Source organism: Canis aureus, chromosome 17, assembly GCF_053574225.1.
Source record: "Canis aureus isolate CA01 chromosome 17, VMU_Caureus_v.1.0, whole genome shotgun sequence".
NCBI classification, from domain to species: domain Eukaryota; kingdom Metazoa; phylum Chordata; class Mammalia; order Carnivora; family Canidae; genus Canis; species Canis aureus.
In genome coordinates, this window is record NC_135627.1 from 34466535 (window position 1) to 34494309 (window position 27775).

Consider the following 27775-nt stretch of genomic DNA (forward strand, 5'->3'; position numbering starts at 1 on the left):
AACAGAAAAGCATGCAAGAGCGAAGGCTGGCTGGCACGGGGCTGGCGAAAACGCACAGCAGCAGAAGGCAGGGGTGGCCTGGCCGGGGCCAAGCCTCGGGGGAGTTTGAGGAGGCCTCGCCCCCCTACCCCACCCCCCTTACACAGACGCACGTGACAACCTTCACCATCCAGGCTGCGGAGAGCCCTGAAAGGTCAGAATGTGTTCGAAATTTACTCTGCAGGCCACGAGGAGGCATCGCTCAAGGGTCTTCTAAAACGGGAAACCGTGAAATAAGCACATTTTAATAGACTTCCAGAGAGAATGACAACAAGAAAAGAGAAGACCGAGCCCTCTAAGTGGCCCTTGGTCACCCTTTCACAACAATGCTTAGCAGTTCTCTTGTTTTAATACGACAGGTGTGCGGAGGGGAAATCCCTCCTTTCAGAGGGAAAAGGGTAGAGAAAGGTGAAATCAGAGAGAGGCAACATCTGGATGCCAAAGGGTCAGCGGCTGGGACAAGCCCACACACACACAGGCGGAGAGAAGAAGAAAAGCCCAACTCGGCGGCGCAGGAGGAGGAGTCCCTTGGTCCGCGCGGCAAAGGGATAGCCGCGAGCTACCTCGAAAGCTTCAACGACACCACGTGTGCGGCTGGGCCAGCCACCACCACCATCGCCTCTTCAAGGAGCTGAAAAGCGTCTCCAAACAGAAGGCCAGGATGCAGCTCCTCTAGAAGGAATCTCAGATCGGGGACCGTTATTACGACCCGTAACCAAGACAACCACTTCCGCGCCCGTAAAGGACGGAGGAAGCGGCTGCGCGCTTGCGCCCAAGCCGCCGGAACTCAGCCCGGATCCACCCCCAACGCGAGGAGCAATGCAGGCTGGGATCTGTAGTCCAGAGGCAAGCCCCGCCCGGGTCCCGGAGGGAAATAACTCCGGGCTCCGCCCATCCTCCTCGTAGTCACCCAATCCTCGCAGCCCTCAGAGAGCCAACGAACGTCAGCCTCGACGTTTTCCCGCGAGAAGTGTTTACTAATACCCTAGAGCGGGAAGGGGTGAACCTCGGGGTAGAGGATAGTTGTACTGCGGGCCTGCTCCTGGGCACTTTTCACCGGAAGAGCGCGACCGGGGTCGGGGTACCGCGCTGCGGAGCAAGATGCTCAAGTCCAAGACTTTCTTAAAAAAGACGCGGGCGGGCGGCGTGATGAAGATCGTGCGCGAGCATTACCTGCGGGACGACATCGGCTGCGGCGCGCCCGGGTGCGCTGCGTGCGGGGGTGCGCACGAGGGGCCGGTCCTCGAGCCGCAGCCCCTGGACCCGGCGAGCAGCCTGTGTCCCCGGCCGCACTACTTGCTTCCCGACACCAACGTGCTGTTGCATCAGGTGCGTCGGCGGGCGGGCGATCCGGGGTCCTCGGCACCGCCAGGAGAAGGGGGAGTGATGGGATAGGGAAACTGAGGCCCCAGGAGGAGCGTCTTGGACATTACGTACTTAGGGAGCGGCAAACCCCATCTCGGAACCTTTGCCTCCTGTCCCCCAGGCCGAGTTTCTTTTTTTCCTTTTTTACTTCTTTCTCTCTCTCTCTCTCTCTCTCTCTTAATTCTTGGAGTAATAAGGATTTTAGATTAATTTTCTAACTCCTGGTGTCTCTTCTGCCTTAGATTGTAAGTGTCTGGAGGCCGGGGACCCGGGCTTCTGTGGCCTCCAGCTTGCAACTCCCAGGCAGCTTGTAAGTGCCTACGAATGAAAACTTTGTGGGCCGACGTATTTCATTATTAGTGGACGTAATTCTACAAAATTTTGTGGTTCATCTGTGTATATATGCTCGTCTGTAATAGACCTGAAGGGGTTTTTTTGTAGCAAAGTAACTCCTTAGTGTATACATGTTTTTTTTTTTTTTTTTTTTTTGTAGCAAAGTAACTCCTTAGTGTAAACATGGTGTTAAAAAAAAAAATCGACAAGGTTTTATATTGTGCAGAAACAATTTAAATAGGAAAATTTAAATTTTCTCTCTTTATTTATTTTTTTTAAGATCGATGTTCTTGAGGACCCTGCCATCAGAAATGTGATTGTCCTGCAGACAGTTCTGCAAGAAGTGAGGAATCGGAGTGCTCCAGTATATAAACGGATCAGAGATGTGACTAATAACCAGGAGAAGCATTTCTATACCTTCACTAATGAGCACCATAGGTAAGGGGGAAGATTATGTTGTTTACCAGAAAACCATAGACTTAGATAAATTTGGGGAAGGGTCCCTGGCAGTAATTGTGACATTGTTGGAAGATGTACGGGTAAGTTTCATACTTAGGGGAGGATGATTTGGTTGTTCCACGGTTGTACCTGAGTTGCACACAGGCATTGATTAGATCAAACCTAGAACCAAGTCTCCAGTCTCCAGACTCCTAGGCTGCTGTAGGTACTTCTGTTTCCAGAATGTCTTCATCCTGAATTGGTTTCAGTATGAATAGAGCGATAAAATCTCAGAAGAGGAGATTTTACCTAGGTTCCTGGAATATGATATTATTTGATAACCAACATAAATTGATAAAATGTAAGAGTTTATGAAAGAGAGGTTTAAAAATACAAAGCAGATTTATTAACAGACTTTTAAAAGTTAAGCTAATACTTTTTTTTTTTAACTGATCACATTGAAGAAGATAGGGTTAAGAGATAGAATTCTTTGTTCCATTTCAGATTTACACCCTTTGAATATAATATGTGGTTTTAAAGAATATTTTGCTGTTTCTTATGTTACATAAATTACCTGTGTTAAGTTCTAGTATACTTTTATTACATTAAGTTAGGGCTTCTCAACCTTGGTACTATTGACATTTTGGATTGAATAATTCTTTGTCGTGGACAGGCTGTCATATATATCATAGGATGTTTAGCAATATCTTATGCTTCTACTCACTACATGCTCATAGGAACCCTTCTTCACCCCCATCCACAGAGCTGTAACAACCCAAAATATCTCCAGACATTGTCTGAATATTTGCTAGGCAGCACATCACCCCTAGCGGATTAGACAGTAGAATCCCAGCAATGAAAGCTCATTGGAATGCACATATTTAAAAATGTTTAATTTTTCAATTTTCATATTATTTCTGTAGCCCGAATTTAAATATTCTTGTAAAAATCATTGGTAAAGCACTTGTAGTCATCTTATTGCTAGCTTGCCCTTGAAATTCAGAAACAGAAACTTGTTTTTCAGTGCAGAGTGACCAAATTTTTGTGGAGCACTATCATCAGATTCTTAGCAATTAGAAGTTAGCAATTTTTCTGCTTAAGTGCAGTGAATAGAGCTTAGCAATACAGGAGTTGAAGGATACTGGGGCACATTTCATCTAAGATTCTATTTGCTCAAGTCATGCTAAAACCAATTCAAAATATAATGATAGTGTCTGACTAGTAAGCTTAAAGCATTAGGAGGGGCATTTAATGGTGAGAAATGAAGCATTTCTAAAAACTGTTAATATAAATAAGTGTAAGATTCTAAAGTTGATTCTGTTAATTTAAGTGTTAGAAATTTTTATACTGAATTTGTTATTTTACTCAAATTTGGCTTTGAAAACATTTAAGGAAGTAAGAATGCTGACATATGGGAATTTAGAATGGATAGACTACAAAGGAATAAACTGTCACTATTTTTATATGATCTTTCAGTCTCTAGATAAGCTCTGTCATTTACTGAGTATTTATCATTGGTGATTTCCATGTACTATGTACATGGAAATTTAATCATCATCGGATTTGTAGCTTTGGGAATTACTGTTAATCTATAGTTCAAATAAAATCTTATCAAACCTGCAAAGTTTTATTATAGTTTAGTGGTTTTTAAGCATTTATGTTCTAAGACTTTTTATATGTTCTTATTTCTGTTGATTTAAATTTATCACTTTGTTTTGTATTTAGAGAAACTTATGTAGAACAAGAACAGGGAGAAAATGCTAATGACAGGAATGATAGAGCCATTCGAGTAGCAGCAAAATGGTACAATGAACATTTGAAGAAAATGTCAGCAGAGAATCATCTACAAGTTATCTTCATAACAAATGACAGAAAAAACAAAGAAAAAGCCATAGAAGAAGGAATACCAGCTTTCACCTGTAAGTCTAAATGTAGAAGCTGTTAATTTTTATATGCATTTGCAAATAGGAAGTTGCAAATCAGGCCCTTGGTCAGATGTTCACTTGAGTATTTAATATTTTCGTATTCCTGTATACTCCATCTGATGTTTGCGTTTTTTAATTTCTCAGCATTTCTCAGCCAAGTAAGTTGTGGTGCTCAATGGCTGTTAATTTCCCCATCACCCTTTGTAATTGGCTTAGCAATAGAAACTCATAGATATGCTCGACCCAATACTTCTCTTTTGACATGACCGTATCAACAGATACAGATTAAAAAAACAAAACAAAACACAACAACCTGACTTTATCAGGAACAAAACTTGTTTTTCAGGTGAAGAGTATGTAAAGAGCCTAACTGCTAACCCGGAACTCATAGATCGTCTTGCTTGTTTGTCTGAAGAAGGGGTATGTTTTGAGTTTGTTTTACTTTATTATTTTTTTTGTAAAGTGAAGATATTAAAATAGCCACTTATTAAAGTAGCCATTTTGGGATATTAAATTTATAGTTAATCAAGTTTAAAAATTAGAATATTGGTAGGTAAGCTGGAATTGAATAGGAGTTGGGTTATAAACAATAAGAGTAGCTGTAATAGGCTTATCAAAATGCCATTCCTAAAAGACTTGACTTTCTAAAATAGCACTGTTCATTGATAGACCCTCAGCAATCTGAGTTGGGCCTGTCACATCATAGCACCATCTGTTTGATAAATGAATAGAGGAATATGTGACTGGTTTGTGAATAAGGTATAAGTATTTGACCAAAAAAAGGACATGGACATTGCAGATAGCATAAAGCTGTAGAATTAATCCTGAAGGAAGAAGGAAGGAAGTCATAAGAGAACAGGAATGGTAGGGGCCAGCTAACAAAAATCTAGAATTTCTTCTGTAAATCAATAATTTTTAAACTACCTAAGTCTAAAGGGCTGCTATGAAGAGAAGGTAGCAGGTAGGAATCTGGGCTCCCTACCTTATAAATGGCAGACTAGAAGAAATTAAGGGTGGGTACCTGGGTTACTCATCCCGGGGTCCTGGGATCAAGTCCCGCATCAGGCTCTCCACAGGCAGCCTGCTTCTCCTTCTGCCTATGTCTCTGCTTCTTTCTCTGTCTCTCATGAATAATTAGACTTTAAAAATCTGAAAAAAAAAAATTAAGGGTACATGAATGTAGATCTGAGAGGAAGGGGAGGGAATGATCAGAAGTGTTGTTTATTTGGGGGCACCTGGGTGGCTCAGTCGGTTAAGCATCTGCCTTCAGCTCGGGTCATGATGCTGGGGTCCTGACACTGGGGTCTTGGGATCAAGCCCTGAGTCTAGGAACCTGCTTCTCTGTCTCCCTCTGCCTGCTGCTCCTCCTGCTTATGATCATTCTCTATCTCTGTCAAATAAATAAAATCTTTTTAAAAAGTGCATTAGAAAGACCAGTCTATTCCAGTTTGTGAGCTGATGCATTGTATTAAGGACAGAGTTAGCTGCAGGAGGAGGAGTAGAGGGATCCGTGCAGTAGTGGAGATGAGGGCAAGCTGAGTGAGTCTGTAAACCTCATGGGCACTCACTTTCTTATATCTGAAGTTAGCAATAATGACTTTGGAGACTTGTAATGAGGATCAAATGAAATATTATTATTCATTTCATTATTTCATTTCAGTATTAATAAAATTCTTATCTCAGTGCCTGAGACATAGCTGTGGTGAATGTAAATGGCAGCTGTCATTATTATAGAAACAGGTTTTATGTGATAGAACATGAGATATCCAGTCTTTACAACATTTTCTTCATCACTTCTTATCTTCAATCAACTACTTGACAAAATTAAAAGGAAGTGAGAAAAGAAGAGCTGGGCTTGATTTTTAGAATAAAGATTTAGGGACTGCCCAACAGGTAGTCACTAGTACCATCTGGCTGTTGAGATTTAACTCAGATTGAAAATTCAGTTTCTCACCTTTTAAGTGCTTGAGAGCTGCTTGTGCCGGTGGCTACCAAATTGGAGATCATAAAAACTATTCCTATCATCACAAAGTTGTTTTGGATAGCGCTGGTCTAGAAGAGGAAAGAAGAAGTAACCTAACATTGGTAATATATAATATTTGATTGAAGACTGTGGTAGGGCGACTATAGGACATGACGAAATTACAGCCAGTTCTGTTGTAATGCAACATGTATGTTCTTCAGATTCACTGTGTCATGCAAAATTACGTAGTGAAAACAGCAGAGCTAATGGGAACATATGTTTGGGGCACACTCAGAAGCTTTGTGAGGTGGTGAAAATAAGGTTATCTAAATTTGGACAAAAAGTTACAGAAGGTGAAGATGGTGTGGCTCATAAAACACACGGTAATCTAAAGTCACAGATGTTTGAGAGGTGACTGTTTTGTGGATTCCTCTGCAGCTTTGTTTTCTGTGTTTACATAGTATTTTTTAATACAGCAGTTGCATTGGAACGAATTCATGTTTTCTAAACAAGCATTATGGGAGAACAGCCTGTACTTAGCACCTAACCCAGATTTAGGATGTCAAGGCAGAGATGTGAAAGATGTTAGCTAAGTAAGTTTGCTTCAAGACAAGGACATTTTAGCTGAATGTGTAAGGGAGTTAACCATCTTAATAACTAGGAGAAGAGCATTTTATGCAGAGGAATCAGCAAATAAAGGCTCTGAGGTTAGAATAAGGTGGCAAGATCAAGAAACAGCTGGAAGATGCCTGGGATGGAGTAAGCAAGGGAGAAAATGTTACAAAGGAAGTCAGAAATATAGGCAGGGACCAGATTGTATAGGATATAGTGAGTCATGGGGAAAAAATTGGATTTTAGTCTATGAGTGCCGGACAGATGTTGAGTGGGAGAAGATTAAGATTCATCTGGCTGCTCTAAGAGAATAAATTAGAAACAGGCTCTTGAGTTAGGAGGATATTTTAGGACTCCATGGGAGAGACAAGACAGAAAATAGGACCATAGTAGTAGCAGTTAAGGTAGTGGGAAGTAGTCAGATATTAGGTGTATGTTGTAGATAGATGTGGTAGGGCTTGGTGATAGATTGGATGGGACTGGGAGGAATATGGATGACGTTAGGTGTTTTGCGTGAGCAATTATATTAGTAGTATTGCTTTATTTACACAGGATGAAGGCAGGGAGCAGGACTGAGTAGAAAATCCTAAGTAAGGTTTTAGACGTTTAAGTTTGAGGTAACTGTTAGAGCTCTTAGTGCTTTTATGGTATGAGCAGTTGGACATGCAAATCTGGGGCTTCTGAGGGGGTCTAGGACTAGAAATACAGATATACTAGAGAGATAAATTTGGATCTTATCAGCATATAAATGATGTGTAAAACCATAAGACCAAATGAGAATATGTGAGGCAAGGATTGGCAGACTTTTTTTTTTTTTTTAAAACAGATTTATTGAGGTATAATTCACATAACCATACCATCTATTTAAAATGTACAGTTTTGGGATCCCTGGGTGGCGCAGCGGTTTGGCGCCTGCCTTTGGCCCAGGGCACGATCCTGGAGACCCGGGATCGAATCCCACGTCGGGCTCCCGGTGCATGGAGCCTGCTTCTCCCTCTGCCTGTGTCTCTGCCTCTCTCTCTCTCTCTGTGACTATCATAAATAAATAAAAATAAAAAAAAAATAAAAAAAAATAAAAAAATAAAATGTACAGTTTTTTGTATAGTCACAAGATTATGCAACCATCACTACAATCTAATTTTAGAACATTTTCTTCCCTTCTAAAATAAATCCATATCCATTACCACTCAAGCCCAGTCTGTTCCTGAAATGCCCTTGCTTTAGCCCCACGCAACTACTGATCTTTCTATCTTTGTAAATTTACCTATTCTGTGTATTTCATATAAATGTAATAATGTAATATGTGGTCTTCTTTCCTTTCTCTTTGATACATACTTAGGAATGTGCAAGAGGATTTGCTCCATTATATGGAGCAGTTTAATTTTATATTTAACTTTTCAAGGAACTGCCAAACTATTTCCCAAAGAGTGTGCAGCAGTTTACATTCCCCCCCAGCAATGTATGAAGTTTCCAGTTCCTCACCAATACATGTCTTTTTCATTATAGCCTTTTTAATGAGTGTCAGGTGATATGTCCATAGGATTTTGCTTTGATTTGCATGTCCCTAATGACTAATGGTGTTGAGCATTTTTTCATGAGCTTGTATATTATATGTAATACATAGGTATATATCTTAGCTTATGTATGTGTATGTGTGCGTATCCCTATTCAGATCCTTTGCCTGGTTTTTAGTTGAGTTGTCTTTTTATTATTGAGTTATAAGATTTTTATATTCTGGATACAAGTTCCTTATTAAATACATGATTTGCAAATATTTTCTCCCAGGTAGACATTTTTGGTAAAGAATCAGTTTCTTCTTTTCTTTTCTTTTCTTTTCTTTTCTTTTCTTTTCTTTTCTTTTCTTTCTTTTCTTTTCTTTTCTTTTCTTTTCTTTTCTTCTTTTCTTTTCTTTTCTTTTCTTTTCTTTTCTTTTCTTTTCTTTTCTTTTTTTTTTAGAGAGGGAGAAAGGCAGGGGGTGGGGAGAGGCAGAGGGAGAGGAAGAGAATCTCAAGCAGACTCCCTGATGTGGGGCTTGCTTCCACAACCCAGAGATCATGACTTGAGCCAAAATCAAGAGTCAGACACCCAACTGACTGAGCCACCAGGTGCCCATGGATGATTTTCTTTTTTTTTTTTTAATACCTGATAGTGATGATAGTAGTTGTCTGTTGAGTGTATGGAAGATTTACATACTAACTGCATCTTGTGGTTTGCTTATTTCACAGAATGAAATAGAGAATGGAAGAATAATATTTTCAGAGCATCTTCCTTTAAGTAAGCTACAACAAGGCATAAAATCTGGTACATACCTTCAAGGAACATTTAGAGCCAGCAGGGAAAATTACTTAGAAGCTACAGTATGGGTTCATGGAGACACTGAAGAAGATAAAGAGGCAAGTGTTGTGTACATAAATCCCATATATAGTAAAAGGCTTTTTATGATTTTTATAAGTGTTAAAAATTTTGTATGAGAATTTAAACTTACTTTACCCTTCTAGTTTATCAGCTTAAAGGCAGTTATGTGAGAAGTCATAAATAATAGAATGAATCACTTTCTTAGAGAGATGTTTATGGAAGAAAATAACTTTTTATTTACCCCACTTTAAGGGAATTAAAGTCTAATCAAACAATAATAATAATAGTAGGATGCCTCTATTTTCTGTATTATGGCTAGTTATGGGAAATGCTGTTTACATAACCTATAAATGCTCCAGAGGGTTTCACACACTTTAAAGCAAATAGTAATTATTTTTGGTGCTATTTGCAGATACTCTTCTAACTGCTTTGAATGCTGCATTTCATTTAATCTTCAACTGTGCCTATGAAAGCAGATATTCTTTTTTTCATTCTACAAATCAGGACCCTCAGATTTAGAGAGATTAAGACGTTTTCCCAAAGTCTTTTGGTATTAATGTAAGAGTTATGGTAGAGCCATGAATACAACCCATATTTTCTGACATGTTTTCTCTACTTGATATTGAGAAATTAAGAAGATGGAGTAAAGGGACACTATAGAAAGGAGAAATATAAATAGAAACACCCATTATATCTTTACTTCTGTTAGGTAACATTCCCTTTATTATATTGCCATTAAAAATGTCTGAGCATGTATCATTTTGCTGTTTTACATAGATAATCTTACAGGGACTTAAACATTTAAACCGAGCTGTTCATGAAGATATTGTGGCTATAGAACTTCTTCCCAAGAATCAGTGGGTGGCACCATCTTCTGTGGTTTTACACGATGAAGGTCAAAATGAAGATGATGTGGAAAAAGAAGAGGAGAGAGAACGCATTGTATGAAACCAAGCAGGTTTATGTTTTGTCTGTGTAGTTTTGTAGAATTCATTAGTGTTTTAGCTTTGGAGAAAATTAAACACATTTCAGTGCTTTCAAGTTTACTGAGTAAGATTATAGTTCTGTGGGTTTAATACATTTCATACAGTAGTTTATTTTCCCTCTTAAATATTTAAATAGTCTTCCTATCATCTTCTTTTGCTCAAATAAACAGGTTTAAATATAAAAAGACTGTAACTTGGATTCTGATGTTCTGGTACATGATCTGTCTGAATTAGGAGGTTTAAGTAAATACAAATTAGAACTTCTCTACATTGCTTTTATGTAATACTAAAATTACATCAGCATAATAGATGTATTTTGGGGTCCTTATATAGCGCCTGTTTAATTCCTTTTCTGTTAACAATATAATGAAGAGAATGCTTTCAGTTGTTTCTTTACAATCTAAAGTCTACCTGATACGACCTATTTATGTCTATATTTTAGAATTACAAGAATAATGCAAATAGTTGGAATTCAGACATTAGTAGTTTCCTTTTTATAAGAATTGTGTTCAGTGCTCTGGAGTCTTAATATAGTGTTATTTTTTTCAGAGTCCAGGCCATAGAGTGTTGAAATGAAATATCATAAAGTCCTTCAGCTATTTCTAATAAATACTCTTTATTTGGGTTTTTGTTTTGGATAAGGAAGAACTTTTAAAGATACATGTCTTTTTAATGAATTAATAAATGCCACATGACTCTGTGGTGCAACTACTGCTAAAATCCTAACCTGTTAATTCCCAGATTTGTCTGTGTGTGATGAGTAAATCCTCATAATTAAAACTGAACAGTTGAATTCTGACATATTTATTTGGTTATATATTTTTTTTTCTTTGTTTTTTGATGATCTGTTTTTGTAGTGCATTATTATTGTAGAAATGTTTCCATGGCTTGGTTTGGCATATTCTGACCTAGAATTTTGAAGCATCAAGATTCTGTGACTCTTTGTCATAATTTACTCCCTAGAAGTGTTAGTATCCATATTCATATTCTGACTTTAAAGAGAAATTGTTTCATTATACGTAGAGGACAAACAACTGACGATTTTTATTTTTCTTTTTAAATCTCAGCTTAAGACTGCTGTAAGTGAAAAAATGTTAAAGCCTACGGGTAGAGTTGTAGGAATAATAAAAAGAAATTGGAGACCGTATTGTGGCATGCTTTCCAAGTCTGATATTAAAGAGGTGAGTAAAGAGCCTGTTGGTATGTAATTAAAAATGTTACGCATTAAATAGAACTTAGAGCCTTCCGCTTCTACCTCCCTCCTCAGATTTGTGTGTCTGTGTATAAAATCTTCTGTCTTAATTTTCTTTAGTCAAGAAGACATCTCTTTACCCCTGCTGATAGGAGAATCCCTAGAATTCGAATAGAAACCAGACAGGCATCTGCATTAGAAGGACGGAGGATTATTGTTGCTATTGATGGTTGGCCCAGAAATTCTAGATATCCAAACGTAAGCTTGAATGATTTATTTTGTTTTGGAATATTAAGAATTGGGTATGAAATTGCTTCTTTTAGTGAAAATAGAATCTGTTTCTGTAATAAAATTCATATTGAAATATGGAATATTTTACAAAGTTAACTGATAAGTAGTACATCTTATTTGAAAATTGATCTTATGAAATTCCAATACACATCGTTTGTTTTTACTCATTTTCTAACAACTTTTGATAGTGGTTACAAAAATAGTACTTAAAACCTAAGTACTTAATTAAATAGTACTTTAAAGTACTGTTAAAGTACTTTAAATGGTACTTAAAATGTAATAAATTCTAAAGCTACCATATTTGAAGGAATTTTTTTTAATTTAAAAGGTCATAGAAAATAGACAACACTTTGTTATATAAGAACTGGGACCTCAGGAAGTCTCCATCATAAATCACTTGAGATTTATGGATTCATTTTAAGAAGAAATGGAAACATTTAGAAATACTGAAGTGATAGATAAATGTTTAAGAATTTAATGTCCTAATAACATACACCAAACAAAAAGCTATAAAATTCACCTTTCTAATAATAGCTTTTGGTTTTAGGGACACTTTGTAAAAAACTTGGGTGAAGTTGGAGAGAAAGAGACTGAAACAGAAGTTTTGTTGCTTGAGCACGATGTTCCCCATCAGCCATTCTCACAGGCTGTTCTTAGCTTTCTTCCAAAGATGCCCTGGAGCATTACTGAAAAGGTAAATTGAAAAAAAAAGAATGTATAAATTACTGTATCTGGCCTAATTTGATTTTTGTATGTGTGGTTTTTTTTTTTTAAGATTTTATTTATTTATTCATAAGAGACACAGGGACAGGCAGAGACATAAGCAGAGGGAGAAGCAGGCTCCCTGCAGGGAGCCCGATGTGGGATTCGATCCCAGAACCTTGGGATCACATCCTGAGCCAAAGGCACATGCTCAACCACTGAGCCACTCACACGTCCCTGTATGTCTTTTTAAATATGTAGAAAATAAGCGTCCATTTCTTGATCTCAGCTCAGGTCTTGATCTCAGGGTTGTGCATTCAAGCCCTGCATTGGGTTCCACATTGGGCATGCAGCCAATAAATGAAGGGAGGTAGGAGAAACCATAGCCCCGTCCTCCCCTGCTGCATTTATGCTAGATATAGAATTCTTAGGTATTACAAACATCATTTGTTTTACTGAAAGATACATTTTTCTGGGGAGCCAACACTAACATGTCAAATTATTCAAAGGTAAAGAAACCACAAGGTAAAATTACAGTACGTGGTTATTATTAACAAATAAAGTTTCTTTTATAAGGTTTTTTTTTTTTTTAAAGATTTTATTTATTTATTTGACACAGAGAACATTCACAAGGAGAAGGGGAGCAAGAGAGGGTGAAGCACACTCCCTGCTGAGCAGAGAACCCAATGTGGGGCTCAATCCCAGAACCCTGGGATCATGACCTGAGCCAAAGACGGACACTTAATCTGCTAAACCACTCAGGCGCCCCAAAACAAAGTTTCTTTTAAAATATATAGAGAGAGATGTCTGATTTCGTAAGAGCTTTGTTTCATTTGTGCTACCAAAATAATTTTTTATATCTCAGCAATGTGGCATTTTCTAGGACATGAAAAACCGAGAAGACCTGAGACATCTGTGTGTTTGTAGTGTGGACCCACCAGGCTGTACGGATATAGATGATGCTCTACATTGTAGAGAACTTGAAAATGGAAACTTGGAGGTATTCTTGTTGTAGTGACATTCTTATCTGAATACATAGTTCTGTTTTTGAGTTTATTTTCTTTTGACCCAGTATAGAATTTGTGAATTACTCATGCCTAGTCATTTGTAGCTACAGAGACTAATGGGCACATGTCAGAAATTGAAATGGTAAAAGTGATCATCCTTTTTCACTTTGTTCAGTTACTTCTCATTAGAACTCCATTAGTATGTTTACCCAATTAAGCATGTTGACATCCTTTTATTCTTACCTTTTTAAGGTTGGTGTTCATATTGCAGATGTTAGCCATTTTATTAGGCCAGGAAATGCTTTGGATCAAGAGTCAGCCAGAAGGGGAACAACTGTGTATCTTTGTGAAAAGGTAAATGGGTTAAATTTAAAATGGAATTTTGACACGTGCTTGGAACTTTTTTCAGCATCTGTTTTATTCTTACTAATAAAATCATGGGAGGTGTTTCCATCCTCAGTATTTAGTGAAATACGAGGAATAACTGTTATATATAAGTTGTGCATTGTTAGTTTGTAAAAACCATGGGCACTCTGGAATTCTTGAATGGTCTGGAATAGTACCTGAATTAGCTAAATGACATACAAAGAACAAGGGGGCCATAAATCAGTGAAAATAATGCAGTGTGTTTGGTTATGAGTGACCCAAATAACAAATAGGTTTAGGTGTGATATAAATTGTTTTGTAACATTTAACTTATTAGTTACGGGTAACTAATGTGTCTTCCATTGCTTCAGAAGTTCAGTCATGAGTCTATTTTGTCATAATTTACCATTTTTTCTTTTTAAAGGAATCTTCTATAAACTTACAGAGAAAGTTGTGACAGTGGAAGGGAAAGTTAAGCTTACTCTCTTATGAATCCATTGTCAGAGTTCTTGCGTGCAGCTTTTTTCTGTAAAAATTTTATGGCTTTTTTTCAGTATGTCTAAAGCACCACATAGTCATAGAGCTGTTAAAACTTGTGTCTGCTATCTAGTCCAAACCTACTGTCTAGAGCAGGGATTGCAGACTTGAAGGACAGCTAAGTGGCTTGTGGAGAGGACTTATGCTTAGATCCACTGACAGGAAGTCCGGTTTCCTTTCGTTGCTTCCTGTTTGTAACAGTTCCGTGGAAATACTTTTCTAGAAATAGATATATTTCTTATTTTCTCAATTCACAAAGACCTGTTCTCCCCTTTTAAATTAATGCTACTTGAGAATGAAACGTCAAATAAATGTGTGGCTATAGATAAGTAATATGCATTCTTGTTTTTTCCTATTCCAGAGGATCGACATGGTTCCAGAGCTGCTTAGCTCTAATTTATGTTCCTTAAGATGTAATGTTGACAGGTACTGATACATGTTTTTTTCATGAGAACATAATATTTACTGTTTTAATGGATTCCCATTAACAAACACTGGACTTTCCTCCGTAGGTTGGCATTTTCATGTATTTGGGAAATGAATCACGATGCTGAAATCTTAAAAGTGAGGTTTACCAAAAGTGTCATTAATTCAAAGGTTGGTTTCATGGTTAATATTAAATGTTTAAGATCTTTGGTACTTTTAACAGTGTTCTAGATGGTTTTGAAAAAGATTTGTTAAAATTTTCCCCAATATTGTAGCAAAATCTTATTTTTCCATTTATCTGCTTAATTCTTGACGCAGTTGTCTTATATTCAGAAACTTACAAAGCCTGGGTACTTGAGAAGACTAAATAGATGGCTTTTTGTCCTAATTCAGGAACACTAGTATTTGAAATCGTTCCAGTGTATAAACTGGTCAGTATTTCCAAACTTGGCATATACACCATCTTGTGATATTCACAATTTTTCAGAGAAATGATGTTATAAATTATCCTTGGATTTTAGCAGAATTACCCTGAAGTTTCGGGTCAGAGTGGAGCCAGGTTCTTATCCTTCTCTTTTTTGGAAATCTCCCCACGTTCCCTTATGTTCTCACTCTGCCCTTAGTCTTCCTCTGAAGTTTGCCATCAAGTAGTTGCTTTCAGCTGTCTTGGATGAACTAATGGTTGGAAAAGCAGTATTGAACTGATAGTTACTGATGTATGAATGATTTAAGCCTTCCTCGATTTGTGTTTTTTAAAGAGGATGAGTTTCTTTTTCTCCCAGACTTGATCAGTGTAACAAAATTATATGAAACAAGTTCAGTGAACATACAACAGAAAACATTTTTGGAAGGGAAGTCTTAGTTCTTAGTAGATAACTTGGATTCCCTAAGAATCTGACCTGGCCTGCATTATCTAACTCTCCTATGCCATTCCTGGTTTTTACTTGTGAAACTACCCTTTTCTTTTTCTTTTTCTTTTTCTTTTTTTTTTTTAAGCTTTTTGATTTACTTGAGAAGGAGAGAGAATAAAAGGGGCAGAGGAGAGGGAGAGGGAGAGAGAGTCCCAAGCAGGCTCCGTGCTGAGCTCAGAGCCACACGGGCTTAAATCTTGTGACCAAGAGATCATGACCTGAGCTGAAACCTGATGCTTAGTCGACTGCACCACCCAAATGCCCCTAAACTTTTTTTATTTATTTATGTTTTTGATAAGCTAAAGAATGGTAGTTTCCCATGAGGTGCAAAATAGGAACAGAAGCACTATTTGTATATTCAAATTCTAATTGGAAATTACTTGAGATCTTTTTTACTATGATTGGTCTCATTTTTAGATACTTAATTTGGGATATTTCATAGACATTCTGTAAAACATGATGTCTAGGCTATTACAATGTTCTTAGTTATTTGTCATTGAGTAAGGAAGTAATGATGATCTGAAAAGGACTTCACAATAGTCATTGCCAGAGAATAATATAACTTTCATTTTTACTTTATTTTGTGTTATCTAAGCATTTATTTGTTAACTGACTTGTGAAAGTAAAGTTTAAGCAATTTATTTACCAACAGATACTACCATTTTGTTTTGTTTATAAAGATTGACTTATTTTTAGAGGGATGGCATTAGTGGGGAAGGGGCAGAGGGAGAGAGAGAATCCCAAGCAGACACCCTGCTTACTGCAGAGCCCTATCCCATGACCCTGAGATCATGATCTGACCCCAAACCAAGAGTCAGACACTCAACGGACTGAGCCACCCAGGCACCCCATTTTGTTTTTTGTGAACATAGTTTGCTTATGTTGTGTAATGCATCAGATACAAATTAATGAATCAGAAACCATAGGTCTGGAGTATATATATAATGGCTTAGGACTATCTTTTGTTATTGATTTAGGTTTTCCAAAATCATAGATTTTATTTAGTGCAAATAGGAAAATATAGTAAACCAGGTTTTTTTCCTACATGTGAAATAAATTTTTAAAATTATTTTTAGAGCATGTGAGGGTAGGGGGCATGGAGGGACAGAGGGGGAGAAAGAATCTAGGCTCCGTGCCCAGCCTGGAGCCCCATGTTGGGCTTGAGCTCACAATCCTAAAATGATGACCTGAGTTGAAAATAAGTTAGCCACTTAACTGAGCCACGTAGGTCCCCTATAAACCAGGTTTTTTTTTTTTTTTAATTATTTATTCATGAGAGGTAGAGAGGCAGAGACACAGGCAGCGGTAGAAGCAGGCTCCATGCAGGGAGCCCAATGTGGGACTCGATCCCAGGACTCCAGGATCATGCCCTGGGCCAAAGGCAGGTGCTCAACTACTGAGCCACCCAGGGATCCCCAGTTTTTTTAAGAGTTATACTAACATGTGGTTTTCTTTTTAGGCTTCCCTTACATATGCTGAAGCTCAGATGAGAATTGATTCTGCAGCCATGAATGATGATATTACCACTAGTCTCCGTGGACTAAATAAGCTAGCTAAAATTTTGAAAAAAAGAAGAATCGAAAAAGGGTATATTTCAAAACTATTTATTAAGAAGTGTGTTAATTTATTTATCCTAGTAAGATAATCTGTGAACTCTTTAAAGTGTTTTATCATGGACAGACTGTTTAATGAGCTGAATAGAAACTCAGAGACATTCTTTTTCTTCTAGCTACCTTTTATATTTGCAACTTAATTCTGGACTGATGTTTGTTCAGGAGCTCTGTCTTTGTAATTTATTATGCTAAAGAATTAAAGATCTTGGAGAAATTCTAGGGAGGCAAGAGCTCCTTAAGACTTTTCCATGGATTATTTCTAGTTTTAGTTAGAAATGAGTTTCTATATTGAACACTGGTTTTCAGATACTTAAATAAATGTAGATGAACTACTTGTACTTTAGAGTTTGAAGTGATTTTACAGATTGTTTAATCAACATTACATGATTATAACATTTATTTATTTATTTATTTATTTATTTATTTATTTATAACTTTTAAATGATTAAGAGTTATATAGAAGCAGTCTTCCCAAAGATCTAATAACTAGTGGCAGATACTTGTCATCTAGGTATTCTATCATGGGATTTGCCTAACTGCAGCAGTATAAGATAAGGACTATCCAACCAAAATTGTTGAAGTAAAGTAGTTAAATTTGATTTTTAAAAGATAGCATCAGCTCTTGGAGTAAAGCAAGTATATGAGCCTTTCAGATGTTGGTCTTGGGTTCCCCTGCCCATCCAGAGGACGGTCACAGGTGGTTACTAAAAGTGCTTTATTGTTGGGAAGTACAAATTCTAGAACTGTGCTATTTCATAAGGTGTGCCTATGTAAATTAAAATTTTTAAATAGTAAAGAAAATTAAGAATTCAGTTCCTGAGACACTAGCCACATTTCAAATACTCAGTAGCCACATATGGCTAGTGATTACCATATTAGTGTAGATAGAGAACATTTCCATCTCTGAAGAAAGTTATATCGGACACTATTTTTCTAGGTAGTTATACTGAGTCATCTTTATATCTACTCAAAAGGTCAGTTTTCTGCGAATACTCAGTGGGATCCTAAATATAAAACTTGGCAGCTATGTAAGGATAACTTGGATGCATTAAACCCAAAGAAATTAAAAAGGACACAAAACACATTTTTCAGCAAGCGTTTGTTTATTGAAGGTTTATATAGTATGCAAGATATCAGAAGAAAGTTTGAAGATAATGTTTAGAAAGTTTGTTTTAAAAGCAAAATGAGTAAAATGCAAATTGAAACTATTCATTTTGGTGGTTTTAAGGAGAAATTTGCATTAGTATTTAGCTTCTCTTGATTAGTACAGGAATGATAATTTTTTAAAAGATTTTATTTAAAAAATTTTTTTGTTTATTTACTCATGAGAGACAGAGAGAAAGAGGCAGAGACATAGGCAGAGGGAGAAGCAGGCTCCCTGTGGGGAGCCCGATGTGGGACTTGATCCTGGGATCCCAGGATCATGACCTGAGCCAAAGCAGATGCTCAACCACTGAGCCACCCAGGCACCCTCAGGAAAGATAATTTTTAACTTCAAAAATAGTCTTTACTTTTAATTTTGTAACCAGTCATCTACTGGTGAAAAAGAGGTCATCGAGTCTTCTCAGTCTTAGGGGAAAATTGAGCAAACAATCAGGAAAAAAAATTGTTATTTTTTTGCTTTCTTAAAGGATATGTTCTGTTTTATATTTATTTTATGTCTGTCTTAAAGGATTAATGTTATGTCATGAACAGACATAACGTTTTAAGTATCATATGAAGAAAAAGTGATGAAAATGTGATTAACAAATCTTGCTTTTGGGGCACCTGGGTGGCTCAGTTGGTTGAGCATCTTCCTTTGGCTCAGGTCTTGATCTCTAGGCCCTGGAATTGAGCCCCACATGTGGCTCCCTGCTCAGGGGAGCCTACTTCTCCCTCTCTCTATGTCTGCCGCTCTGTCTCCTTGTGTGTTCTCTTTCTCTTTCCCTCTCTCTCTGTCAAATAGATAAATAAAATCTTTAAAAAAAGCAAAAAATCTTGCTTTTAAGGTCAATGTATTGATAAACACAGACTAAATCTAGTGTAGAATCTTACTGTAAAGACTGCATGACAAGAAAGGAATTATTGGTCAAGAATATTTGTCAAGAATCTCAGTCTAGTATTCCTTTGGTAGTTCTAATAAAGTTGAAGAATTGAGGGAAGAGGTGAAGAGTTAGCTTACACAGTTTGATCTTTTGTCCCTCCACTTTTCTCCTCTTCTCCACGATTGATTAGGGTTACCCACCTTCATTTAAAATTCTTTGTCTTAAGTGGTTTGAAGCTAACCTGATGAAAATAGCATCAGGGCGTGAAGAAACATAAGACTTGCCCTGTTGGAATTTACTTTTCCCAGGAGAACCTGCCAGCTCATTAAGTGAACCATGCATATAAAGCATTTAGAATAGTCTGTAATCTGACACGTAGCACTCCGTTTCAGTAGCGTCAGTGTGTGTACGTTACAGGGTCGTGGCTTATCAGTCTCTGTGTTGGCTGAGCGAATGTGCACGTACTTTTGAACTGTGGATATTCTGATGTTACTTATCTCCCCATGGCAGCTTTCCTTTTGCCACTCTGCATCATCCTTCACCCCAGTACATTGTTTTCTGCAATAAAATATTGCCAGTTACCTTCTTTACTTACAAAAGTGATTACAAATCCATGTTTATAAGTAATTGTAATACTGTTATCCTCTGAGGTACCTTTTGAATCTTGCTTAGAAAACACTGAAATAGTGGAAATCTGGAAATCTTCTAAAAAGTAAAATTTCCAGATTGTCTTTAGCAAAATTATTTTCTAGCTACTGGTTGGGTGATTGTTTTGGGGTGAAATATACATTTACATATTTTTCTAAGAGGCTTTTCTCATTTTTTCTTTTTATAGTATGTGTTAATTGTATACTTTGTCATCAACTAGAAGCTTCATTTTAGGTTTTTTCATCTACTAATTACATGTGCTAATGCTTTATAATTGCATGTGTACTTTTATTATGTCCAAATGAATATATGTAATTTTTAAATGTCCAAATGAATACATATAGTTCAAAAATTAAATATTTGTGCATACTCAAAGTAAAAAAAAAGCTCAGAAAAACTTATGAATAAAAACCCATCGTTTGGATACAGAACATACTCAAATTCTTGGAAGCACAAGGACGCATATTTTGTTGAGTTACTATTGTCCTGTCTTAAATGCACTTTGATCTGTGAGATGCAAAGCCCTCAGTGAAAATAGAACATAAAACGTAGCAGATGGTCTTAAAGGTTTTAGAAGAAAAAGTATTACTTGCTGTGATCATTTTCTATTTTAAAAGCATCACTTCTGGAATTATATCTGTTATTGGCTCACTTTACTAATTTACATCTTTAATTTTTATTTAGGGCTTTGACTCTTTCTTCTCCAGAAGTTCGATTCCACATGGACAGTGAAACTCATGATCCTATAGATTTGCAGACCAAGGAACTCAGGTATGTAAATTCTTGCTGGGCAGTAGATAGGATTTTTATTTTAAATGCAATAACTAGTATATATATTAATAAATAAAACCTATTTGTACCCCAAATACCTGTTTCTAGTAGGGTTATGATTTCTGTAGATCTTTTTGACTTAGGATATATAGAGAAAAATAAATATGATTTTGCTTTTTAGTTTTTCATACATAAAACTGAGATTAGTATTATAATAGAAGAATTTCCAATTTGATTTGTTCTGGATGTGTGGCATATTAGAACTTGACCAATAATAGTTATGGTAACCAAGAGATTGCCCTGGTTAATTTCTTAAGTTTTTAATGTAGAAGAGCATAGTGGTCATGACCTTGTGCTTTAAAGCCAGACTGCCTAGGTTTGGATCTCACTTCCACCAATAACTCAAGACAAGTTATTTGGTCTTTTTATGCATCTGTTGGTAAAATAGGACTGATAATGGTAACTACCTCACCAGATGTTCTGAAGAGTGCTCAGATGTTATTGTTGTTGCCATTGTATTGATTTGGTTGAGATTGAAGAAGCAAAGTTAAATCACTTAGGCTTCTTTTCTATGCCTTTTAAAAGGTAATTCTGAAATTATTATTATTATTTTTTATTTTTTTAAAGATTTTATTTATTCATGAGAGAGAGAGAGAGAGAGAGAGAGAGAGGCGGAGACACAGGCAGAGGGAGAAGCAGGCTCCGTGCAGGGAGCCTGATGTGGGACTTGATCCCAGTACTCCAGGATCATGCCCTGGGTCAAAGGCAGGCACTAAACCTCTGAGTCACCCAGAGATCCCCTAATTCTGAAATTAAATGCACAAGTATACTCTTCTCTTAGATGACCAAGGATTAAAAATGAGACAGTATGCAAGTTTCTTAGGACCAGTGTGTGCTAAAATGAAAAAATACTTTTGGGAGAACTGTACAAAAAAAACTAATGTTAATGTGAACAGTGAGCCTAATACTAAGACGTTTTTTGAGGAAAATTTCGAATCTAACTTTGCTGAAGTAGAGTATCACCCCTTTCTTTTTACCGAGAAGAAGACAAAACACATTTCTAAGAGCTTGTCCCTGTAGTTTTAAAGGTATCATTATATAATGCCCATTCAGCCAGTGATTTGGGAGAAAGAAAGCACAATGTACACAGAATACAGATCATTAACTAACCTAAGTTTTAAGTAGACATAGACTATACAGAATGAAGAGTAACATCAAATTGGTTAAGAGTTTTGAAGTCAGTTAAGTGGGCTTGAGGCTTGTTACTACTAACTCTGACTTTGAGCAAGAGAATAATGTTACACATCCTTAGTTTTCTCATTTACAGAACAGAACGAACATATAGCTTTTTCTATATGGATACAGATGATACAACATAGCTAATGTCAGGCCCATAATAAATATCCAGAATAGGTATTGTAAATATAATTTCTTCATTTTGGTGATTTATTGGTGAATATTTTACTTTTTAAGCCCAAATTATTATGACCTAAATAGCTTTTAATTCTTATTAGTAAACTTTATTTTGGGCAGCCCAGGTGACTCAGTGGTTTAGCGCCGCCTTCAGTCCAGAGCCTGATCCTGGAGACCCAGGATCGAGTCCCATGTCAGGCTCCCTGCATGGAACCTGCTTCTCTGTGCGCCTCTCTCTCTCTCTCTTTCATGAATAAATAAAATCTTAAAAAAATAAAAATAAAAAAATAAACTTTATTTTTATGGAGTTATAGTTAAAAATCTCTTTACACTTCATAAAAGCAGGTGAAAATGCTTATGGTTTGGATTTTATATATTACTAGAGTTAGTGAAATTTCTGTTTCTTAAATGCAACTTTAAAGTCTTGCATGACATTTACTCCATGCAGTAGATGCATAGTAAGATTGTCAGCATAGCAGCTGAGAAATGAAAGAGCCCTAGGTTACAAAAAATATACATGTGCACACACATATAGAAATGTTTACATAGAAATACTTGTCATATGTAGAAGTCTCAAATTCTTTTTCCTTCTTTAATGATTTCTCTATTGGCAGAGAAACAAATTCCATGGTGGAAGAATTTATGTTACTTGCCAATATCTCTGTTGCAAAAAAAATTCATGAAGAATTCTCAGAACATGCCCTGCTTCGAAAACACCCTGCTCCTCCTCCATCAAATTATGAAATTCTTGTTAAGGCAGCTAAATCCAAGGTAAGGTCACATAGTTTGCAAAATCATCTGTATTTGAATTGTGATCTATCCTTTGTACTAAATAATCTACATTTGCATCTGCATGAAAGTTTTGTTGGTTGTTTTGATGCAAAGATATGTGAGGAGTACTTTTGATTAAGGAAAAAGATCGTCTAAGATGGATGCAGTCATCTCCTTCTACATTGAAATCATTTGCTTATTTAATAAAATCTTTTGATGTCTGAACGAGCACCCTGTGCTACAGCCAGAAGTTCCAGACTAACCTATTTGCAGTATCTTGAACATGTGAAGCTCTTCGATATCTTTTTGCCTATATACATTTCTCTATATCTGTATTATTTTATGCCTCCTCTGAACTGCCTAACTTTAGAGACTTAGAAATAATTGTTTTTCCTCTTATCTTCAACTCAGTTAAGCCCTTTTTATATCATGGCCCTAAGAAAAAAGTCCGTTTATTGCATACATTAGGGGAAAAGAAAAATGTAGAAAGGGTACCATATCCTACACCTCATTTTGGCATAATTACCCTTACCTGCGTGGTGACTATGGCTTATATTGGTTTTCTTTGGATCTCTTGTTTAGTTTGTTTAGTTCCCATCTCTCCTGTCTAGAAAAGAGCTGGAAGTAGTGTTTGGTCTCAGGGTATTATTCCAATAGAATGGTGTTGGTTTCTGGTTTTTCAGATTTTTTTATCTTTATGGTGGGTCTTCTACCCCTATCCATCAGAACAGAAACAGCTGCTCCTCTGCTCTAAGGCTGACACTGTAAATTGGGGAATTTTCTCTTATTGTCCTATATCTTCCTAAGACATGGAAGAGGAGAAAGGATTTAAGCATTTTTGCCTCAACTCCCAAAGTAGAACAAAGCTGTTGGTTTGATGTATCAGTATATTGAGCTGATGTAGTATAGTGACCATTAAGGTATTATTTAGCCTCTGGCCTTTACTTTTACTTTGAATGGAAGGAAAATATATATCTGCAGAGGAGATCCAGAAATGCTGGAAAGTATCCAGATCTGCATTGATTTTTTTTTTCCTACCCAAAGAATAGGCAGGCACAGATTGGACTTTGAGAAATTACACTCTTGCTTCCACCTTCCACCATTCTTTTTCCCTTTGAAACTACTTCAGAATATTGATACCTTAGTACCTTTAAATGCTTTCAGAAAATTTTAAGCTTTGATGTTGCACAAAACAATCACTGCTTTTTATAAGTTATTTTTAGTTCTAGGTTAAGGACAAAAGACAAGAATACTTATTATATGGTCAAAAACACCATATTCAGTTCAGTTTATTGTATTTTGAACACATGATGATACTGATTTTAGAATGTTTAATATGATGCTGTTTCCCTTTTCTTTGCTTTCAGAATTTGGAAATTAAAACTGATACAGCCAAATCCTTGGCTGACTCTTTGGACCGGGCGGATTCCCCGACTTTCCCATATCTCAACACTCTCTTAAGGATATTAGCCACTCGCTGTATGATGCAGGCTGTGTACTTCTGCTCTGGAATGGATAATGATTTTCATCATTATGGCTTAGCATCTCCAATATACACACATTTTACTTCACCCATTAGAAGGTATTTTTTCCTGGGGCACCTGGGTGGCTCATTCAATTAAGTGTCTGCTTTCGGCCAGGAATCATGATCCCAGGGTCCTGAGATCAAGCCCCAAGCTTCCTGCTCCTTGGGGAACCTGCTTCTTCCTCTCCCTCCGCCTGCCACTCCCCCTACTTGTTCTCTGTCCCTGTCAAATAAATAAAATCTTTAAAAAAAAAGTATTTTTTCCTTATAAAATTATAGGAGGTAGAAAATAGTTCATTTTGAACTGTAAAAAGATATTTTAATGCTAATGTAGCATGATTATTTCTCCTGCACACATCTAGATATGCAGACATCATCGTCCATCGGTTGTTGGCTGTGGCTATTGGCGCTGACTGTACTTATCCAGAGTTGACAGACAAACACAAGCTTGCAGATTTATGTAAAAATCTCAATTTCCGGCACAAAATGGCTCAGTATGCCCAACGTGCATCAGTGGCTTTTCATACTCAGGTATTTGCCTTCTGTCACTAATGTCAGGGGAGATGAAGTTTTGTTCACTTTCAATTTAATTTCAGAATACTTTTTGTTAATTTCAAAAATATTTTAAGACAACCCTTAATAAGGCTATGTGTTATCTTACAGTTGTTTTTCAAAAGCAAAGGAATAGTAAGTGAAGAAGCCTATATTCTGTTTGTAAGAAAGAATGCTATTGTGGTGTTAATTCCAAAGTATGGTTTAGAAGGTACAGTCTTTTTTGAAGAAAAGGACAAACCAAAGCCAAAGCTTATTTATGATGATGAGGTATAGTATTTCTGATGTTTTTATTTTGGGGTCTTTTGAGGGAGTACTTATTCTTTGATGGTACCAATAAAGGACAGAATTATTTTTTTTTATCCTACAGAGTTTAATTGTACCAACTAATAAGCTGATTCTATTCATAATTTCTCACTTCAGTATATTTTCCCACATTCTCATGTTGTCCTTGATTTGTTTCATACCATGTAGTTTCCTCCCCTCAGGAAAACCTGAATTATGCTTTGCACTCGGTGGACAAGTGCATCAGAGTAAAAGAATAAATGGCTGCTTATTGCTCAGACAGGAATTTTTTAAACCTGTTTCCAGTGTTTGACATGCTCTCTACTGCCCTAACTCTAATAGAACTGTAACACAGCAAACTTTGCCCACAGAACCTTTTTCTCTGGTAGACCAGCAATCTGGTCATTAGTGGGGTGAGGATCCAGAGATTAGTGAATATATATATATTGGGACCATCTTACTGAGAGGTGGGGAGTATGCACATAAGTGGGTTATATATATGTAAAGCTATTAGGCTAATGGTTTTGGTTATAGTGAACACCTCGGTGCTTATTAAATATGGAAGTAATTTTTTAAATTTAACGTGAAAGATAAAGTAAAATATGTTTTATTTAGGTACCTTCCCTTAAAATAGAGGATACAGTGTTCCATATATTTGATAAAGTTAAAGTGAAAATCATGCTAGACTCATCCAATCTCCAGCATCAGAAAATCCGAATGTCCCTGGTAGAACCACAGGTAAGACCAAACTTCACTGTCCATGTTGTGATGGTAGAAAAGGTACATATTGTGTGAAAGAGAGGGATGTGGTTCTAAGTTATTTCTGTTCAAGAATAGGGGTCTTATAAGTAGTGTGTGAGCCAGATATTTGCATGACAAATGCTATTTTCTCACTGATTTCCCTAGGCTATGGGATCCCAGACAATTGGGATTCTTTGGAAAAGGTCCTCAGTACCATAGGCAGAGAGCTGTCTGAGATCTCCTGCCTGGTCCCTTTTCACTTTTATCAGTTTTGAAATCTGCAGTTTTTAAAGATTAAGTATGTTTCACCCTAAAATATTAGTTCTTTTAAGATTTTATTTATTTATTCATGAGAGACACAGAGAGAGACAGGCTCTGGCAGAGGCAGAAGTAGGCTCCTTGAGGCAGCCTGGTGTGGGACTTGATTCTGGGACTCCAGGACCCTGGGATCATGCCCTGAGCTGAAGGCAGATGCTCAACCGCTGAGCCATCCAGGTGTTCCAAGATACTAGTTCTTTGTTCGCCCCAGCACACCTGAGGCCTCTGATGCTATCAGTGGCTCAGCTAGGACAAACTGGACATGTTCTAGCTAAACCACACTGTCTCAGGACATGCTTCTCACACATTGAGATTGTGCCTGTCTTCATTTTTGAACCACTATTTGTGAAGTATGTATACTTTGTGTGGAAGACCCTTTACTAATCTTAATCTCTTTCCCCTCTCTATCCTCACATCCTTTTAAATTTGAAAATGTCAGTGGGGAAGGGGAAGATGAGATTGATTCCTTATTTTATGCTTTTACTCACCTTATTTTTCTGTTTGCATTACTTTAGATTCCAGGAATAAGCATTCTGGCTGATACTCCAAACATGGACAGTGATGAACCAGAGAGAAAGAAAAAGAAACATGAGAAATAGCTATAGTCAACAAAAAAACTTCAAAGACTGGTTTCCGTAAAACAAAACGAAAACAGAAACAACAAAAAAAAACCTGAGAGAACATTTTTAAACCTAAGAAGTATGTGATACAGTTTGTTACTTTTAAATACATTTCAATGGTTTTAAAAATTTGCATTTTTTTTATTGAACTGTTTGTTGACCATGTCTGTCCATGTACTTCATTTTGGGATTGAACAGAACTATTTATGCATAAAAATTCAATTGAATATCCATCACTTAAATAGTGACAAGATAGCAACCTCAGGGATCTGTAAAGATCATTTAGATGGAGCATTCATCTGCTCACTAAAGGACAGATTAACTTTATATAAGTAATTTGATTACTTGATATTAATAGAAAAAACCTATCATTTTCCTATGGAGGAAAGTAGAACATTTTTAGAAGTCAGAATCTGTTTAGAACCTGTTTCTAAATCATGAAAGCTATCCAGGTTTGGTATGGCAGTTTTTAGATTTCAAGACAATGACGTCAAGATTTGTCAAGGAATTCAGTCCTTTGCCATCTTTATCTAATTTATGTGAATTTCCTATAAACTTTTACCATTAGAAGTTTCCTGCATTCTTATTAGTGGTCCTTGAACAGCTGTGAGTGTCTGGGAATTGAATGTTATAGGAAGGCAAGTAGGATATTTTGATCGACTGGAAAAAGTTTTTAATATCAGGTAGTAAGTATGATCATCATCATCCTTGACCTTTAGCTCAGACCTCCCCCCAAATAAGGCATTAGGGGCTCAGATAGCAAATAGAAATGGCACTTTAAACGTCTGCATCATGTTATTTATAAAAAGCAGGTTCATGAGTGACTTTTAAACTATATATGTATCAGGTTCTGTGGAAACGGGGATTGTCTAATGACCTATTAAAAGGAACAGAATGAAGTAAAGATTACAATTTGGTGTGCCTTATTCAACCACAAAGATTAGTAATGTTTAAGTATTTTTTAAGAATATTTTGATTCTTAATTTTATTTTACTTTGCTTATTCAATTTGTAAAGTACTTACAATGTACCAGGCTTATCACCAAG

General features: G+C 36.7%; 2 protein-coding genes across 15 annotated transcripts in view; one reads left to right on the top strand and one right to left on the bottom strand.

Annotated features, from left to right (window-relative positions):
• Window positions 1-806, bottom strand: part of PIBF1 (progesterone immunomodulatory binding factor 1) — a 191259-nt gene extending 190453 nt beyond the window's left edge. For 8 of the 10 annotated variants that reach the window (XR_013355737.1, XR_013355736.1, XR_013355738.1 and 5 more), the window contains exon 1: window positions 603-806. The gene's annotated coding sequence lies outside the window, so the exon portion shown is untranslated. Of the gene's footprint in view, window positions 1-160; window positions 550-602 lie in introns of those variants that run through there. The other 2 variants (XM_077855403.1, XM_077855404.1) reach the window with 2 other exon arrangements.
• On the top strand, window positions 241-27641 carry DIS3 (DIS3 exosome endoribonuclease and 3'-5' exoribonuclease). Of its 5 annotated transcripts, XM_077855400.1 has the most exons (22): window positions 1056-1368; window positions 1647-1714; window positions 2018-2175; window positions 3901-4094; window positions 4447-4520; window positions 8901-9068; window positions 9808-9972; window positions 11084-11197; window positions 11329-11466; window positions 12047-12193; window positions 13085-13201; window positions 13461-13562; window positions 14473-14537; window positions 14624-14708; window positions 16908-17035; window positions 20418-20504; window positions 22532-22688; window positions 24056-24270; window positions 24576-24744; window positions 24877-25035; window positions 25666-25788; window positions 26625-27641. In XM_077855400.1, the coding sequence occupies exons 4-22, from the start codon at window positions 4001-4003 to the stop codon at window positions 26706-26708; spliced, it is 2391 nt and encodes a 796-aa protein (XP_077711526.1). In that variant the 5' UTR covers window positions 1056-1368; window positions 1647-1714; window positions 2018-2175; window positions 3901-4000; the 3' UTR covers window positions 26709-27641. The 5 variants fall into 5 exon arrangements, with proteins under 5 accessions (XP_077711525.1, XP_077711528.1, XP_077711524.1 ...); XM_077855402.1 differs by lacking the exon at window positions 2018-2175 and having other exon boundaries at window positions 243-1368; XM_077855398.1 differs by lacking the exon at window positions 1647-1714 and having other exon boundaries at window positions 245-1368.
• The last annotated feature ends 134 nt before the right edge of the window (window positions 27642-27775 follow it).

What these genes read in the sequence shown, in the direction of transcription:
- DIS3 (XM_077855398.1), top strand. Translation starts at nt 1,141, where the DNA reads ATGCTCAAGTCCAAGACTTTCTTAAAAAAGACGCGGGCGGGCGGCGTG. An exon ending in TTCACTAATGAGCACCATAG is followed by an intron (nt 2,176 to 3,900) that starts GTAAGGGGGAAG and finishes TTTTGTATTTAG; the next exon opens with AGAAACTTATGTAGAACAAG. An exon ending in TTAAGATGTAATGTTGACAG is followed by an intron (nt 14,538 to 14,623) that starts GTACTGATACAT and finishes TTTCCTCCGTAG; the next exon opens with GTTGGCATTTTCATGTATTT.